The sequence below is a fragment of the Dasypus novemcinctus genome, chromosome 23 (assembly GCF_030445035.2).
Source record: "Dasypus novemcinctus isolate mDasNov1 chromosome 23, mDasNov1.1.hap2, whole genome shotgun sequence".
Taxonomy (NCBI): domain Eukaryota; kingdom Metazoa; phylum Chordata; class Mammalia; order Cingulata; family Dasypodidae; genus Dasypus; species Dasypus novemcinctus.
Genome location: NC_080695.1, coordinates 37262486 through 37277404, shown reverse-complemented (window position 1 = coordinate 37277404; position 14919 = coordinate 37262486). Strand labels below are relative to the sequence as shown.

The 14919-nt window shown below is 41.7% G+C and overlaps 1 protein-coding gene across 4 annotated transcripts in view; it reads left to right on the top strand.

Moving 5' to 3' along the window:
* PRKCB (protein kinase C beta) overlaps nucleotides 1–14919 on the top strand; it is a 362468-nt gene that overhangs the window by 254717 nt on the left and 92832 nt on the right. For all 4 annotated transcript variants that reach the window (XM_012519041.3, XM_012519039.3, XM_071211243.1 and 1 more), the window contains one exon: nucleotides 8438–8534. In XM_012519041.3, coding sequence (XP_012374495.2) covers nucleotides 8438–8534 — 97 coding nt within the window. The remainder of the gene's footprint in view (nucleotides 1–8437; nucleotides 8535–14919) is intronic.

The window sequence follows — 14919 nt, the reverse complement described above, 5'->3', positions numbered from 1 at the left end:
TACCTTTTTTGTACCTCACTTCCATTAATGCCTACTGTTATATTTGTTTTGTGTGTGTGTGCATGTGTGTTGCACTATATTGAGTGCCTTCTCATTTCTATCTGATGCATTTTTTATCTATCCTCTTTTCGGCTACCATGGGGTTAAAATGTAACATCCTAAATACATAACAATCGTATTTGGTTTGATACCAACTTAACTTCAGTAGCACACACATATAATTTTCCTATACCCCTCAGGCCCCCCACCTTTTTTTGGTATTTCTTACCACTTGTATCTCTGTACATTGTATGTCCAAAAACATAGATTTATCATTACTTTTTATGCATTTGTATTTTAGCACCTGTTGGAGTATGAAGTGGAATTCCATACCGAACAATACACTACAATAATACTGGCATTTATAATTACTGGAATGGTTATCTTTACTAAAGGGTATGCCACTTTGAACTACTATCTAGTGTCCTTTCCTTTCAGAATGAAGAACTCCCATTAGCATTGCTTTTAGGGCAGGTCTAGTAGTGATGAATTCCCTCAGCTTTTGTTTATCTGAGAATATCTTAATCTCACCCTCATTTTTGAAAGCACATTTTACCAGATATAAAATTCTTGGTTGGCAGTTGTTTTCTTTCAGGACTTTAAGTATTTCAACCCACTGCCTTCTTGCCTTCATGGTTTCTGATTGGATATTGACACTAAATCTAATTGGGTCTCCCTTGCATGTAACATGTTGGCTTTTCTGTTGCAGCTTTCAGAACGCTCTCATCCTTAGCATTTGATTGTGTAATCAATATATGATGGAGGGTATTTTTCATCATGTTTATCCTGTTTTCTGGGCTTCTTGTATGTACATATTAATGTATTTTACTAAGTTTGGGAAGTTCTCTGTCATTATTTCTTTGACTATTCCTTCTGCCCCTTTCTCTTTTTTTCTCTTTCTGGGACTCCCATAATGCACACATCAGTACATTTGATGGTGTCCCAGAAGTATCTTAGGCTATTTTCACTTTTAATAATTTGTTTCCCTTTCTGCTTCTCAGCTTGACTCATTTCAAATGCTGGTCTTTGAGTTCACTGATTCTTTCTTCTGCCAGCTCCAATCATCTCTTGAAACCCACCTGGGCATTTTTCTTTTCAGTATTGTGTTTTTCAACTTCAGTAGGTCTGTTTGGTCTTAAAATTTTTGTATTAAGACTCTCATATTACTCATTCATTGTTTTTTCCAATCTTTAGTTTTTTCTCTGTATTTCCTTCATCTCCTTGATAATTTTTAACATCATTCTTTTAAAAGGCTCAGTTTGATATATTCATATTCTGGTCTTCTTTGTTGGTATTTTCTGTGTTTTTCTTCTCCTGTTGGATGGACCATCATTTCCTGTTTTCTTTATTTGTTCTGTACTCTTGCATTGCACACTGTACATTTTAATAGTCTAAATATTAGCTCTCAGATTTATTCCCTGAGCTGCCTTTTTGTCGATTTTGTAACCAGCTGGTGAAAAGACAGATTTTCTTGAGCTTCAGCCATCCTATCAGGAAGGTCTGCCCACAGTGAATGTAGTGTGCAGGATTTTCCTCCTTTCTGGGCTTCCACCTTGTCCTGAGCAGTTGTTTTGAGCTTCCCCTATTGTTTGTCCCCTCTGTTTCTCAGGAAACAAACCTCCCTCTCCTGGTGTATGAAGCTGGTGAGCCTTTGCCCAAGGCTGTCCACCTCTATGGTTTCTTATACTCCTTTCATTGTCTCAAATACCTTTTGCCTGGAGGTCAAATTCTGGGAGGAGGGGCGTGCTGGAGAGGACTTTCCCAAGCCAGGCATTCCCAGCTAAAAGAGGGCCAGGGACTCATGAAGGGGAAGCTGATGGCCACAGAGTGCCTGGGAGGGGTCAGGAAGGCTACAAAGAGCTTCACCTATGGCTCCCCAAAGCTGAGCTTTCCTGACTTGCCCAGCAATTGCAGCACTTCCTCTAACTCCCACAGCCCTGAGGAAAGGCAATGTCTTTAATAAAATCTCTGCTGCTGCCTCTGTCCCAGGAGGTTTGAAACAGTGACTGCCCCTGCTTTGTCTGGAGCAGGTTGAAATAATGGCTGCTCTCAGAGCTGGGCCTCTAGTGATCTGAAGTCACTAACCAGAAGCCAAGATTGTTGATCTGCCATGTGCACCCGTGGTGTTGGGGAAGAGTATTTTCATGTCCCTTTCTGTTGCCAGCGAGCTAGCCAGGGACTAGACTCAGTGTTGGCCTGCCTCAAGCATAGGGGATGGGCACTGGTAGCCACCACCTGCCAAGAGAGCAATTTATTGTTGTTTACTGTAACTTATCAGCTTCTTCTTCCCACTCTTTCCTGGATGCTGTACAGTGTTCTTTTGGCTTCCAGAATTTCAAAGTAGTTGTTTCAGACAGTTCCTGCCTGTTTAATAGTTGTTTTGGTGGAAGGACTGAGTCCTGGAGCTCTTACTCTGTCATCTTCCAATATCCTCCCTTGCCTTTTCTTTTTTGCCCAATCTTTCTGAAGCTTTTATGCCTTGTTAACAAGCAACATGTTATTGAATTAAAGCAAACAAAAAACACAAAAGTCCTGAATCTGGAAGTCCTTTTTTCCATAGGGATGTGTTCATGTTTGTGGCTTTAATTGCCATGTTTTTATCATTGTGTTTCTGTTTCTAAAAATTTTTTTTCTTATTTTGTTCTTTTGTTTCCTTTTGAATAAACAGCTTTTATTATAAATCCTTATTACCTTGGTCTTGAGGCTAGAAGTCTAAAATCAATCCTTCAGCAAGGCGACCCTTTCTCCCCACAGTCTGTAGTATTCTGGTGCTGGCTACTGGCAATCCTTGTCATTCGTTGGATTTTCTCTGATTCTTAACACATGATGGTGTCCGTTCCATTCTCACTTATGGACCTCTGGGTTCTCTTTATAAGGCTTCCAGAAATCTGGATTAAGGCCCATCCTGGTTCAGCTGGCCACTCTTTAACTAAAAATAACGCCTTTGAAGGTCTTATTTACAATGGGTTCACACACACAGATATGTGGATTAAGATTCAGAACATGTGCTTTTTGGGGTGTATAATTCAACCTACCACACTATGTCATGGGATTGGTGTGATATTAAATTAGTTAATATGAATGATGTACCTAATGTCTAATAAATGGTAAACACTCAATATGTGTTAGTCATTATGATTAAATAGCTAGAAAAATATAAATAAGCAAACAATATATATCATCCAGAACCCTATACCATTACCCAGAGATAATCACTATAGATACTGATACCACTCTATGTAGACTTTTTCTTTGTGTGTGTGTGTGTGTGTGTGTGTGTGTGTGTGTGTGTGGTTTGAAAAAGAGAGAGAGAGAGAAATGAAATCTTATTGTATGTACTGGTTGGTAGTCTACATTTTTCATGTAATGATAATATATCATTAACCGTTTTCCCTGTCATTCAGTGATGACATTTTTAATAGCTCTCTGTGTTTCATTCTATCCATTTGTTTCAATTTATATTATCATATTCTCATTATAAGGTATGCAGTACTTTCCTATATAAAAAATTCTGCGATAAACATACTTGTAGCAGAACTTGTACATAGCTTTAATTATTTCCTAATAAATTCCTAGGCCTGGAATTGGTGACTTTGAGAATATATATACATTATTAAAGTATTTGCCAAAATTTCCTGTGTTTTTTTTTTTGTCAATTTACATTCTCACCAAAGTCTTGTGAGACTTTCATTTCTCCCACATGTGTCAACATATGGTATTGTAAATCTCAAAGATTATGTGTGTTTTATGTTACTAATTATGTTGAACATTTTCATTTGTATATTAGTTGTTTGTATTTGTAATTGACTATGTCCTGTTTTCTGTCTACCTTTTTCTTTTTGTTTTTTAAGAACTATAAGGAGGATATTAATACGTCTTTGCTGCCATGTATGTTACAATATTTCCTCCTTTCATGTTGTGTGTTAATTTTGAGAATATTAATTTTTCTTAGTGGTGTATAAAGCATTCTGTTTAAATATAATTAGTAAGATAAATATGAAACCAACTGCCAAAAAGTTTCTCATGATTGTCTTCTAATTCACAAATTATCTGAATTATCCATCTATCCTGTTGACTGTCTCCGGTGGAATTTTTAAGTCAGTAATTATAGTTTTCTTCTGAAAGTAATCTTTCCTAATCTCAGATTGCCTGTTTTTCATAGATGCATTAACCTCTTGAATCTCATTGCAAATATGAATTAGATACTTTCTAGAATTTTCTCTATTTTATACAAGGAAGTTATCTGATTCTATTTCATGGAAGGAACTTAACTGATTGCTATTGTTTCTCTTTCTTGAATAACTGAGTTTTTCTTGTGCCCTCTTAATTTTCTCTTTTTCCTACTTCTTATAGAAGGATGAGCACAGGAATGATGAGTGTCCCCACTCTAATCTTTGAGATTTGTATTCATTGGAATTCTATTTTGTCAGCTCAGAGGTCCTGTTCCCTGTAGGTTGGGAGACAGCAACATAATGGGCAGCCCCACTGCCCAGTGGTGGAGACATCTTCCCCACATGGATTTCAAAGATAGGGGTGTCACTGCTCCTCTTTTTTAACAGGCACAGGTGTCCCCATTTGGAGTCACCAGTGACAGTACCCTCCACCTACTCTGTAGCATACTGGCCACAGCAGACTAAAGCTAGGGACTGTGCCTCTGCTGGGCTCCCTGCACACGCTTGGGAATTGCTGAGCCAGGGTTCTTAGGGGGGGTTAGTTCAAGTTTCCATTAAGTGGTAACCAGCTGTATATGCTTAGCGCCTTTTTAACACTTGCTGATCTCCCATTTTAATCTCTTCCATTGTGTCTTTCATTCCCATAAGATCTGTTACTTTTCTTTCCAACTTTCAGATTCTTCTTTGTATTCAATCAGTATCTTCTTAATATCCTTAATCTCTTTAGCCATTTCATTGAATTTATTAAGGATATTTGTTTGGATGTCTGTGATAAGTTGTCTTTAATTCTGTGTTTCATCTGAAGGTTTAATTTTTTCCTTTGGCTGGACCATATCTTCCTGTTTCTTAGTATAACTAGTATGGCTTTCAAATATTTGCTGGTGTCTTGGCATCTGATTTTTTGTGTGTGCTCAGGTTCTCTCTTTAGCCTATGGCTTTCTTATTCATTGGCTTTTTGCTAAAGCTTTTTCTTTTCCGTCTCCATGAATGTTAGTCTGTTCTGTTTGTTATTTATTTGCCTCTGTATACATATATGTATTTTAGACTTATCAGAAGGAATAGGTTTTATTTTTTTAATTATTTTAATTTTTAAAGAAGCTTTCAATTACATAAATGTTACATAAAAAAATATAGGAAATTCCCATATACCACACTCCCTTCCCCTCCCACACTTTCCCACATTATGCCTCTGTATATTTTTAATACTCCTTTTGTCTTCTCTCTATTTCCTGGAGGGCTAACTTTGGTAGAAGTGTCCGCCTGGAGACAACCTCCCAGCTCTGGTTTCCCAGTCAAAACAGGCTCAGGGCACCTATGAAGGGAGTGTAGATGGATTCCAGTGTGCTCTGGAGAAGAGACCCTAAAGGCTTCCAATCTTCTCTTTGATGTCTCCCCCAGTTTAGGCTTTCCTAAGGTACGCAGCAGGTAGCACTCTTTATCTAGTTGTTCCCTGCTGCCCTAACGTTATTCTGTACCTTTAATTCTCAGCTGATTTAGCTCCTGGTGAGGGCGTGGTTTAGGCTGAGGTTGCCATCCTGCCTGGGATGAAACCATTGCCTATCTTCCGGTCCCTGAGATCTGAGTCCTCTGATGAACTGCCACCCCCTGTACTGCCCACCCTAGGTGGGTGGGGTGACTTTGTCTTCAGAGAGTGATCAGATGGCTCCTGGTTCCTCTCCTTCCTGGGGCATCTTGGGGATGAGAGTGCAGCAGCTTTCAAGGTGGGCAGGGGGAATCTGCCTGCACTGCTGCACTGCAGAGGAAGTGATACTTCCCCTCCTTCCAGGGGGCATTGGCGCCTAGCATGTAGCAGCCTTTTTACGGTGGGCGGGATGACCCTGCCCGCCCTGCCAGCGAGAGGGCACGTGCTTCCCTCTGTCCAGGGTCGCCCAGTGTGCAACAGCCCTTCAAGGTGGGCGGAGTTAATCTACCAGCACTGCCCAAGAGAGTGCAAGCTTCCTCTGTCCAGGGGCATGTTGGGGCCAAGTGTGCAGCAGCCCTTCCAGGTACCTGGGGTGACTGCCAGCACTGCCCATGAGACAGTGCGCAATTCCCCACCTTGCAAGAGGTGCTGTGGGCCAGTGCGAATCTGCCTGCTCTGCCCTGAGAAAATGTTTCCATTCCTGCAGGGTGTGGGGCCATAGCTTTCCAAACTGGGCACCCTGGATCTGATCCCTGTGGCTCTGGGGACCGGGTGTTTCTCAGTCACCCTCGTTTCTCTCCTGCTGGGGGTAGAGACAGCGTCAATGCTGCTGGCTTCTTGGTGGCTTGGGCAGGTTTAAACCTCAGCCGTGCTCAGGACTGGAATCCAGGTAGCCAAATTTGCCAACCAACAGCTGTTAGCTGGTGCTGGCCACTTTCCCTTCCCTGCTTTTGGGAAAGAGCATCTGCTTCCAGCTGGGGAATGGGTCCCGAGGTTTGCCGCCTCTGCAAAGTGGAGGAATCTGCTCAGGATTCTTCACCGCAGATGGCCAGTCTCCTCTTCCTTTTCTTCCCTGGAAGGTGCACTGTGTTCTTCTGGTCTCCAGGGTTCCCGCAGTTGATCCTGACAGATCCTGCCTGATTACTGTTGCCCTGCGCGTTGAGCTGATTGTTAGAGCTTCTTACTCTGTTGCCATCGTGGGCCCTGTTGAGCTCCTGTTTTAACAAGACTGGGGGCTGTTGGCTTTAGGCTCAGAGCCTTGGTAAGCAACGCCAACTACCTGGACTGGAATAACATTGTTAGATTTGCATTTCTTTTTTTAAGTTACTTTCTGTTTGTAGCAAATGATGTCCTTTTCCAGGAAGAGATACAAAGAATCCTTTCAAAGTGAATTTATTATAAAAAAGAAATGGCAGTGAAAAACTTTGTCAATAATAAAATACAGATTTAGCAAAATCCACAAAAGTGGCCTGTGAATGAATAAAGTTTGCCAAAAATTGCTACATATGCTTTTACTCTCATTTTAATTGGTGCCAATACCTGGAAGTCCTTGTTTGTTATATAGGTAGTACTCTTCTTGACTTCAAGTAAACATGTAGATGTTCTCTGATTTTTATTTCTCTTTCAGAAATTTCAGTGGAAATTCGGAAGGAGAGAATTAAATATTAAATGTGGCTGTTTGGAGGCTCAAATTGTCATCCCTGCTTTGAATCACCGATCTCCCTATTTTTAGAAACTGCCTCAGGAGATTTGTGAATGGAGAACAAATTGTGGTGCAAACTGTAAATTTTTGTTAGGAAGGATCTTTGGGACGGAGGAGTTTGGGGGCCTTTTTAAAAAATTTTTTTTCTTTAAACACTCAACTGAGGGTAAATGACATTAGAATGTCCCTTTTTCCTTCCTCCCATCTCATCCTCTGACTAGATGAAAACATCTTTGTGGTCAAGAAACAAACAAAAGTCTTAATGTTTATTATAATATATCAGTGATGATGATGATGCCTTTGCTAAATGCCAATCACTACATGTATCATTTTACATGTATCCCAATATTTCAGCCCCACAGTAATCCTGTGAAAATAGTACTTTTATTCAAATTTATAAATGAGCAAAACTGGGGCTCAGAGACCCTACCACCTTACCTGAGGTTATACAACAAAATGAGGGCAGAAGCAAGATTTGAACTAGGTACAGTTTGACTTCAGGGCTTGTGCTCTTAACCACTAAGGAAATCATTTCTCAAAAGGTTGAATAAGGAACATTTTGGACATGGAATCCCTTTATAGGGAAAAACAGCATCAGAAATTTAAGTCTATGGTCATCCAAACATAGCAGGGCATAAGGTGGCTAAATGTGTATAGGGAAAGGTAGTAGAAATGCTGAGAGAAAAAGATAGGAATACATTCACAATGGGCTATTGTAATACCTTTCAGAATAAGAAAGCCCTTAATAGATACAAATAGATAAAAAATACAATGGAATTATATAATTAAGAACCTGAATTATGTGTGCATTAGAGTGTATGAAGAAAAGGAAAGAGGGAGAGAAAAAGAAAAAGAACTCTGCATAAACACAAAATACATAAACACAAAAGTACATTTCTTTTTCTTATTTCCATGGAATAGTTACAAAATATGTAATGGGCTTGGCTACAAAAACAAACAAATTGGAGAACCAAAACCAAACAAAATGACCCTCAACAACATTTTCAAAGTCGAGCTTTGTAACCGCCTTCTCTTATCCTGGTGAACATAATGAAAAGTGGAGAGTCACGGAGTTTGTCCTGCTGCCTTTTCTTCCCTTAGGTTTAAGCTACTGAGCCAGGAGGAAGGCGAGTACTTTAATGTGCCTGTGCCACCGGAAGGAGGTGAGGGCAATGAAGAACTGCGGCAGAAATTTGAGGTGAGGTTTCTTTCTCTGGTACCAGTTGAGTCTGCCTCTGTGTTGTTTTTCTTGCTAATGGCGTGGTCTCAACCATGGCTTCTCATGACTCTTATGTGCCCTTTGCAATGCTGTTCCATCTCCCAGAAAACTCCTATATATCCTTCAAATCCTCGAGTAAGTAAAGTCATTCTAGACTCCCTGCCTTCATTCAGATGATAACATTTCCCTGTAGGTGTTCATTCACCACGCAGGTCAATATAATTGTGACTTGGACAGGGATTGTAGTAAAGGCTAATGAAAGAGGTGGACAGATTAGTGATATGTTGTACAGGCCAAGCAAACTAGGCTTGCTAATGATTGAATCTGGTTTTGGGTCTATTGATAGGATGGTGCTATACTGTTAACAAATGAAATAGATTTTGCTCTGACTCCATGAAATGACCCTGTGCTATATGGTACAGGCCCTCCTCCTACCTTGGATAAGCCTCCCCACCTTCCGTGGAGGCAAATAGACCCCATTTTCAGCATTATCAGAATATCAGTCATATAGGACACAGCTCAGCTTTACAAACAGAAATGTTTGGGGGAAATGGGTTTGTGTACTTTTCATTATATGTGTACTGAGTGATTTTAAAGTAGTTTCATAAGGGAAAACGTATTTTGTTCATACAAACTCAATATGCTGAATCCAGTGGGAAATCATCAATTCTAGATAAGTGGGGACAGCTTCCTAATGGTGAAAAGTGTATAAAATAGCAGAGGTGAAATGAAATAGATTATTATTGCTATTCATCAAATGATCACACAAGCAAATAAAAATATATGATCATGTTGAGATCTATGAAAGAGAGTTTCATAGTATATTGAGAGTATATGATACGGAAATGTGACCTTGTCTGAGAAGACAGGGAAGGCATCATTGAGGAAATGATAATGAAACTTAACAAAGTAAAGAGGAGAAAGAGCATTCCATTCAGAGAGACCAGCATGCACAAAGGTCCTGGGGTGGGGGATTATTTAGCCACTGTGTATGACTGAGAGAAAGCCAGTGTGGATAATGCTGAGAGAGTCAAGGGATACGTTAGAAGTAAGACTGGAGAAGTAGGTAGGGACCAGAGTAGCAGGACCAGGCTACGTGGTCTTGGCTAGGATTATGGCATTTATCCTAAGAACGATGTCAGTTCCCCCTCAGCTTGACAGGAATAGCACTTAGGTATTCCCAGGTGCCTTGTCTGGAGCCTGTCCCCTCTGCCCAGCCTGAACTATGATGATGGCTCTGATCCTGTGAGGTCTCCCTTCCTGGGTACAAGTGGAATGAATGTGTGGGTTTATCAATCACTCCCTGGTGAATTTAGTAACTGACAATCATCCCCCTACAGCTTTCTCAAGCCCAAGTGAATTGATAAAAAGGACTTTCCCACCCAATGGAGCTGAAACTGGACACTGCTTGATAAAAACTGGACGGAAAGGCATCTCTCCCAAAGAACACTTCCCATCTCTTTTTCCTCCACTTTCCAATGAAGTGGTACCCATTTGATGCAGTGTTTCAAAACATACAATTGTGGGTGAAAACACAAGCCTAGTATTCTCTTGTATAAAATGAAGTCTCGGTTTTACAAAATGATTTCTTCTGTCTTAGGGCAGCTGGGGTGATATTTCAGAACACCAAGAAAAACATTTCCTACACGAACAGCGCATTTGTCTGGGCTGGCTATTGGCTTGAAGTAAAGGACTGTTTTATCTGCATGCAACAAAATGTGTCCCTTTATTTCCAGCAAGAGCCTGCATATGCTTGTTTATGCCTGAATTATAATCGCTCCATACCATAGTTGTTGATTAAAAAATGTTTCCAACAGACCGAAAATGTTCTCAGACTCACAGAGGAATTTCAGTTGACCTTGAACGTGAGAAATGTAATCCCTGTGCAGTAACCAATTAGCACCCAGAATGACTCAGAAATTACTTTCAAGCCTCTTATCTGGAGAAATTCTGAGTGACGGTAAAATCGAGCTGCTGGAATTGGGGTAATAGAATTTCATGGTAGGATGAGCTTGGTGCAGTTTCCACATGTGGTATATTCCAGCACGTCAGAGTTGTCTCTGCTTTGGGGGCTTTCATTCTGACTCTGGGGTTGCCAATGGGCCAGGGAAGACTCCATTTTGGATGATTTTCTGACAGGCTTAGGATTTATTTCTCTAACATAGTATTTACTATGTGCCAGTTACTATTCTAAATGTTTTACAGCTATTAACGCATTTAATTTAATCCTTTTAACAACCCTAAATAGTAGATAATATTGTCTTCCCTTTTTTTTTTAATAGATAGGGAAACAGGTGCAGAGAGGTTAGGTAACTTTCCAAGGTTCCACAGCTGGTCATTGTTCTGATCTGAGTTTCCCTTAAGGATTCAAGTGCAAGTAGTTTATTTGGTAGATTACCCCAGGAAGCATCACAGCAGAGTGGGGAAGTGAAGCAGAGAAGGATGCTGGGAAAGTATGTCTTATCAAGCATGATACCATCGTGGGCAGCTGGGGTTTAATCCTGCTGGAGAACCCTGGAGTCTGCATAGAACAAATGTGTCAGAGTTTTCTCCACCCGGGAATAAGGAAGCAGAGGTATTATCTACCAGCTCTCCTTCCACCGCTGGGTGAGGACAGCTTCCGGGGATTAACTCATCATCATTTCAACTTGCCCTGCTTTTTGGACTGTACTTGTTCCTGTAACCAGAAAATAAGCCACCAGGCATAGTCACAGGTGTCCGTGGTGAGCAGTCACAGGTGGGGAGAGGTGAGTGCCTGGGGCAGGCACCTGTGACCAGGTGTGTGCAGTGTAGCCTCAATTATAGCCCACGTTGGAGAGCCACACTGCGTGGATTGGAATCCCAGTTCTGTCATTCCCTCGCTGAGTATAGGCAAGTTACTCTATCCCTCTGAGCTTTTACTTTCCCATCTGTAAAATGGAGTGTTTATAACAATTCATATCTCATAAGGTTATGGTGAGGATTAAATGGGAAAATGCATCCAAAGCAGTGTTGGGTGTAGTTGCCAATGCAGTTTTCATTATCTACTTCCCCCTTGGAATAAATTAAGCTCAGAATGTGCTCCCATTGAGTCTTAGAAGAGCTGCTTGGGGGATTGGGAGAATCTACAGGGACTCCTGGCCCACTGAGGTCTTCTCCTGTTGTAGCTCCTTGTAGGGGTGGGGTGGAATAGGAGGCTGTAGTTTGAGCCAAGATGGGCTCTGATCACCTGAAATGGGGCCCAGGAGCCTGGTACAGAGAAGCCTAGCATAGTCTGGGAAATAGCAGGTTTCTTTGCACAGAAGTGCAACCTATCTGCTTTCTCTTTGAGCACCGAGTTCCGGGTGCTGAATTGTAGACATGAAAAGGCAACCATTAGTATATTTCTGTTTCTGAAAGAGTATCCAACCCAGCAAGATAAGGGATTGTTTTAATTGAGGCCTTCATTTTAAAATGTTCATTCTTCAATAGTGTTCCCGTTAAGCATGTGACTACTGGGAACCATGGGGAATTAGAGGAGCACAGAACAGGATTCTTGTCCTCCAAAGGCTGACTGTGTAGTGGTCACAAACCCAAATGCCTTCAGGAGCCATAATAAGAAGGGGAAAAAGCTTGGTGTAATATAGCAGGGCCTGGTGGGGACTGTGGTAAACTGGAGAGTATATGTCCCATCTAAAGGGAGCAGCTGCTACTCGGCTCTGTGCCTTATGGAATGGGGCCCAGTGTTGCCTGATCTACTTTTTCAAAAGAAACTGGGAATCTGAATTTTTAAAATCAGACACCTCCAGATTTTCACCTGTAGACAACTAATTTAAATATCACAACAACAAAGAACACTGTTCAGACCAGGCCAACAGGGCTATTAGACTTCTGCTTTAGATTCTAAAAGCTGAGGTGATATACACATGAGAAACGTCACAAAAACAAATGGGAACGGAATGTGGAAAGAGGGCTGCTGGCCCTAAATTCAGAGGAGAGAAGTGAGCTTGCAAGACTGAGGAATGAAGTTGTTGACTACTTGCTGCTCCTCAAAAAACAGAAACAATCACTAACTGATCTCTAGGTCTACCAGGCAAAGTCAAATGGAGAAGTTGGGAGCTGTGAGCTCCACACTCAGCTTCACTGGCAGGGTCTGCTGGTACCTGCAGGTGGGATGGGCAAGCAGACCTAACTGGCTGAAATGGGAACTGGGGGCCTGGGACAGCCAGGACTTGGGCCTTCATGGGTTGGAAAATGGGGGTGCCTGAATCTGATAGGTCTTAAGTCAGGATTCAAAGAAGGTGGAGCTAGTACTCGAATGAGGACATGGTGGGTTGGGAAGGGAGGTGGAAGGGTGTGGCAGGCCAGCCTGGGCTAACTCTAAAGGCTGGAGAGGGAGAATTGGGGCTGGTAGGAGGACAGGGCCCAAGGAAGCCAATGTAACTTCTATTTTAGGCATTCTTCTTAATTAGGATCTCCCTAAGGGTGTTCTGGTTTCGGCACCATCTCTATGCCACTACCTCCAAATTCTCTATCTCAACATATCTTACTAAAAAATGATTTGCCCCAATATGTTCCCAGCAGCTTTATTAGTAGTCAAAAACTGGAAGCAACACAAATGCCCATAAACAGGAGAATGGATAAACATAAATAATGAATGCTGTTCAGTAACAAAACAGAAGCAAACTACTAATTCATGCAGTGACATGGCTGAATCTCAAGAACATTATGATAGTGAAAGAAGCTAGGCACAAGAAAGTACATACTCTATGATTCCATTTTGAAGAGGTTCAAGCCAAAACTAATAGAAATCAGAAAAAAAAATTTCCTTTGTGGGGGATTGACTCGAAGGGGCAAGAGGGAACTTTCTGAGGGTGATGTAAATGTTCCATATCTTGATCAGGATATGTATTATATGGGTGTATCCATTTGTCAAAAGTCCTGGGACTGTGCACTTAAAATCTTAAGATTTCACCTGCACTCACCTTAAATTTTAAAACACTGATTACAAAAAGAGAAAAAATGGTGAATTCTTTGTCAGCTTTGGCCCTTGAATGACTAGCCTGGAATGCGCACTCAGGGAAGAAGAAATAAACCTTGCAGTTTTAAGCCACTGCGGGAAAGGGAGGTCTCAACACATCTGAAATCCAACTAGTCATCTCTTCCCACCCTCTCTCCCACACTTCCAAACTCGCTCCTCCCCCACTTCTCAGCTCAGTGAAAACTACCACCATCTCCCCAGTTGCTAAAGACAGAAACCAAAACCAGTGAGTCGTACTTCGTCTCTGAGCTCCCTTTTCCCTCATCCAGCTCCTCACCCAGCCCTGGTCACTCTGTCTCCCAGTAGGCTCACCTCGTCCCATCTACACTGTAGACACCTGGCTTCACAGCCCATCAGTTCTTACCTTGATGACTGCAATCACTTCCTAATCGTGTCCAAACTCGCAGTCTTCAAAGAGTCTCTTCACTGTACCCAGAGGATCTTCTAAATGGAATAATGTCGCACCATGGTCCTGCTTAAAACCTTTCAGAAGCTGCCCATCAGCCTCAGCAGCCTCGGAATCAAAGTCCTTCTAATCTTTCTGACTGCTTCCCATCTCACATCTGCCTTGCACTCTGTGCTGCAGTCAGATTTAGCCAGTGTTCAGTTCCTTGTGGGTGTCTCGCTCTCTGCTCCATAGATGCTGTTCCTGCTTCTTCCTTTGGATAACTCCAGCATATCTTTTGGGCCCAGTATGGAGGACCTAATGCCTGCTAGCATGCAGGTTCTTTGAGCGTCCATATCTGTTTTGCTACCTGATGCATATCAAGCACCCAGAGCAGTGTAGTGTCTGGCACATAGCAGGCTCACAATAAATGTTTGTTGAAGGAATGACTGACTCCTCTCCAATATTCAAAATCCAGAAAGATCTTTGTTGCCTCTTTGTCTTCAAAAGACAATTGAATAATGCAACAATGATCATAGCTACCAATCATTGAGCATCTACCATTCCAGACCATCTGTCTGGAATAGTGCTAAGAGTTCTCTGACACCTTGTCTCATGTTGTTATTATCACCACTTTCCGGAAGGAGGGGACTGAGGTTTAGAGAGGCTTATTTACCAAATGCAAGTAAGTGCCTACTTTGTGCCAGGCACTGCTCTAGACTTCAGAGAGGCAGAGGAGAACATAACAGATAGAAGTCCTGTCTTCAAGGACTATGTTTTAGTGTAAGAAGAAAGATAATAGATAAAGACACAACTAAACATGGTGTGTAAGATGGTGACAAGTGATATGGAGAGAGTAAAGTAGGTAAGGGGGACAGAGATTGCTGAGAGCTGTTTTGTGTAGGGTGATCTGGGAAGGGCTGTCTGATAAGACCCACAGAGGTCAGGGAGCTCTGCGGAATATCACCCTGGACGAAGGG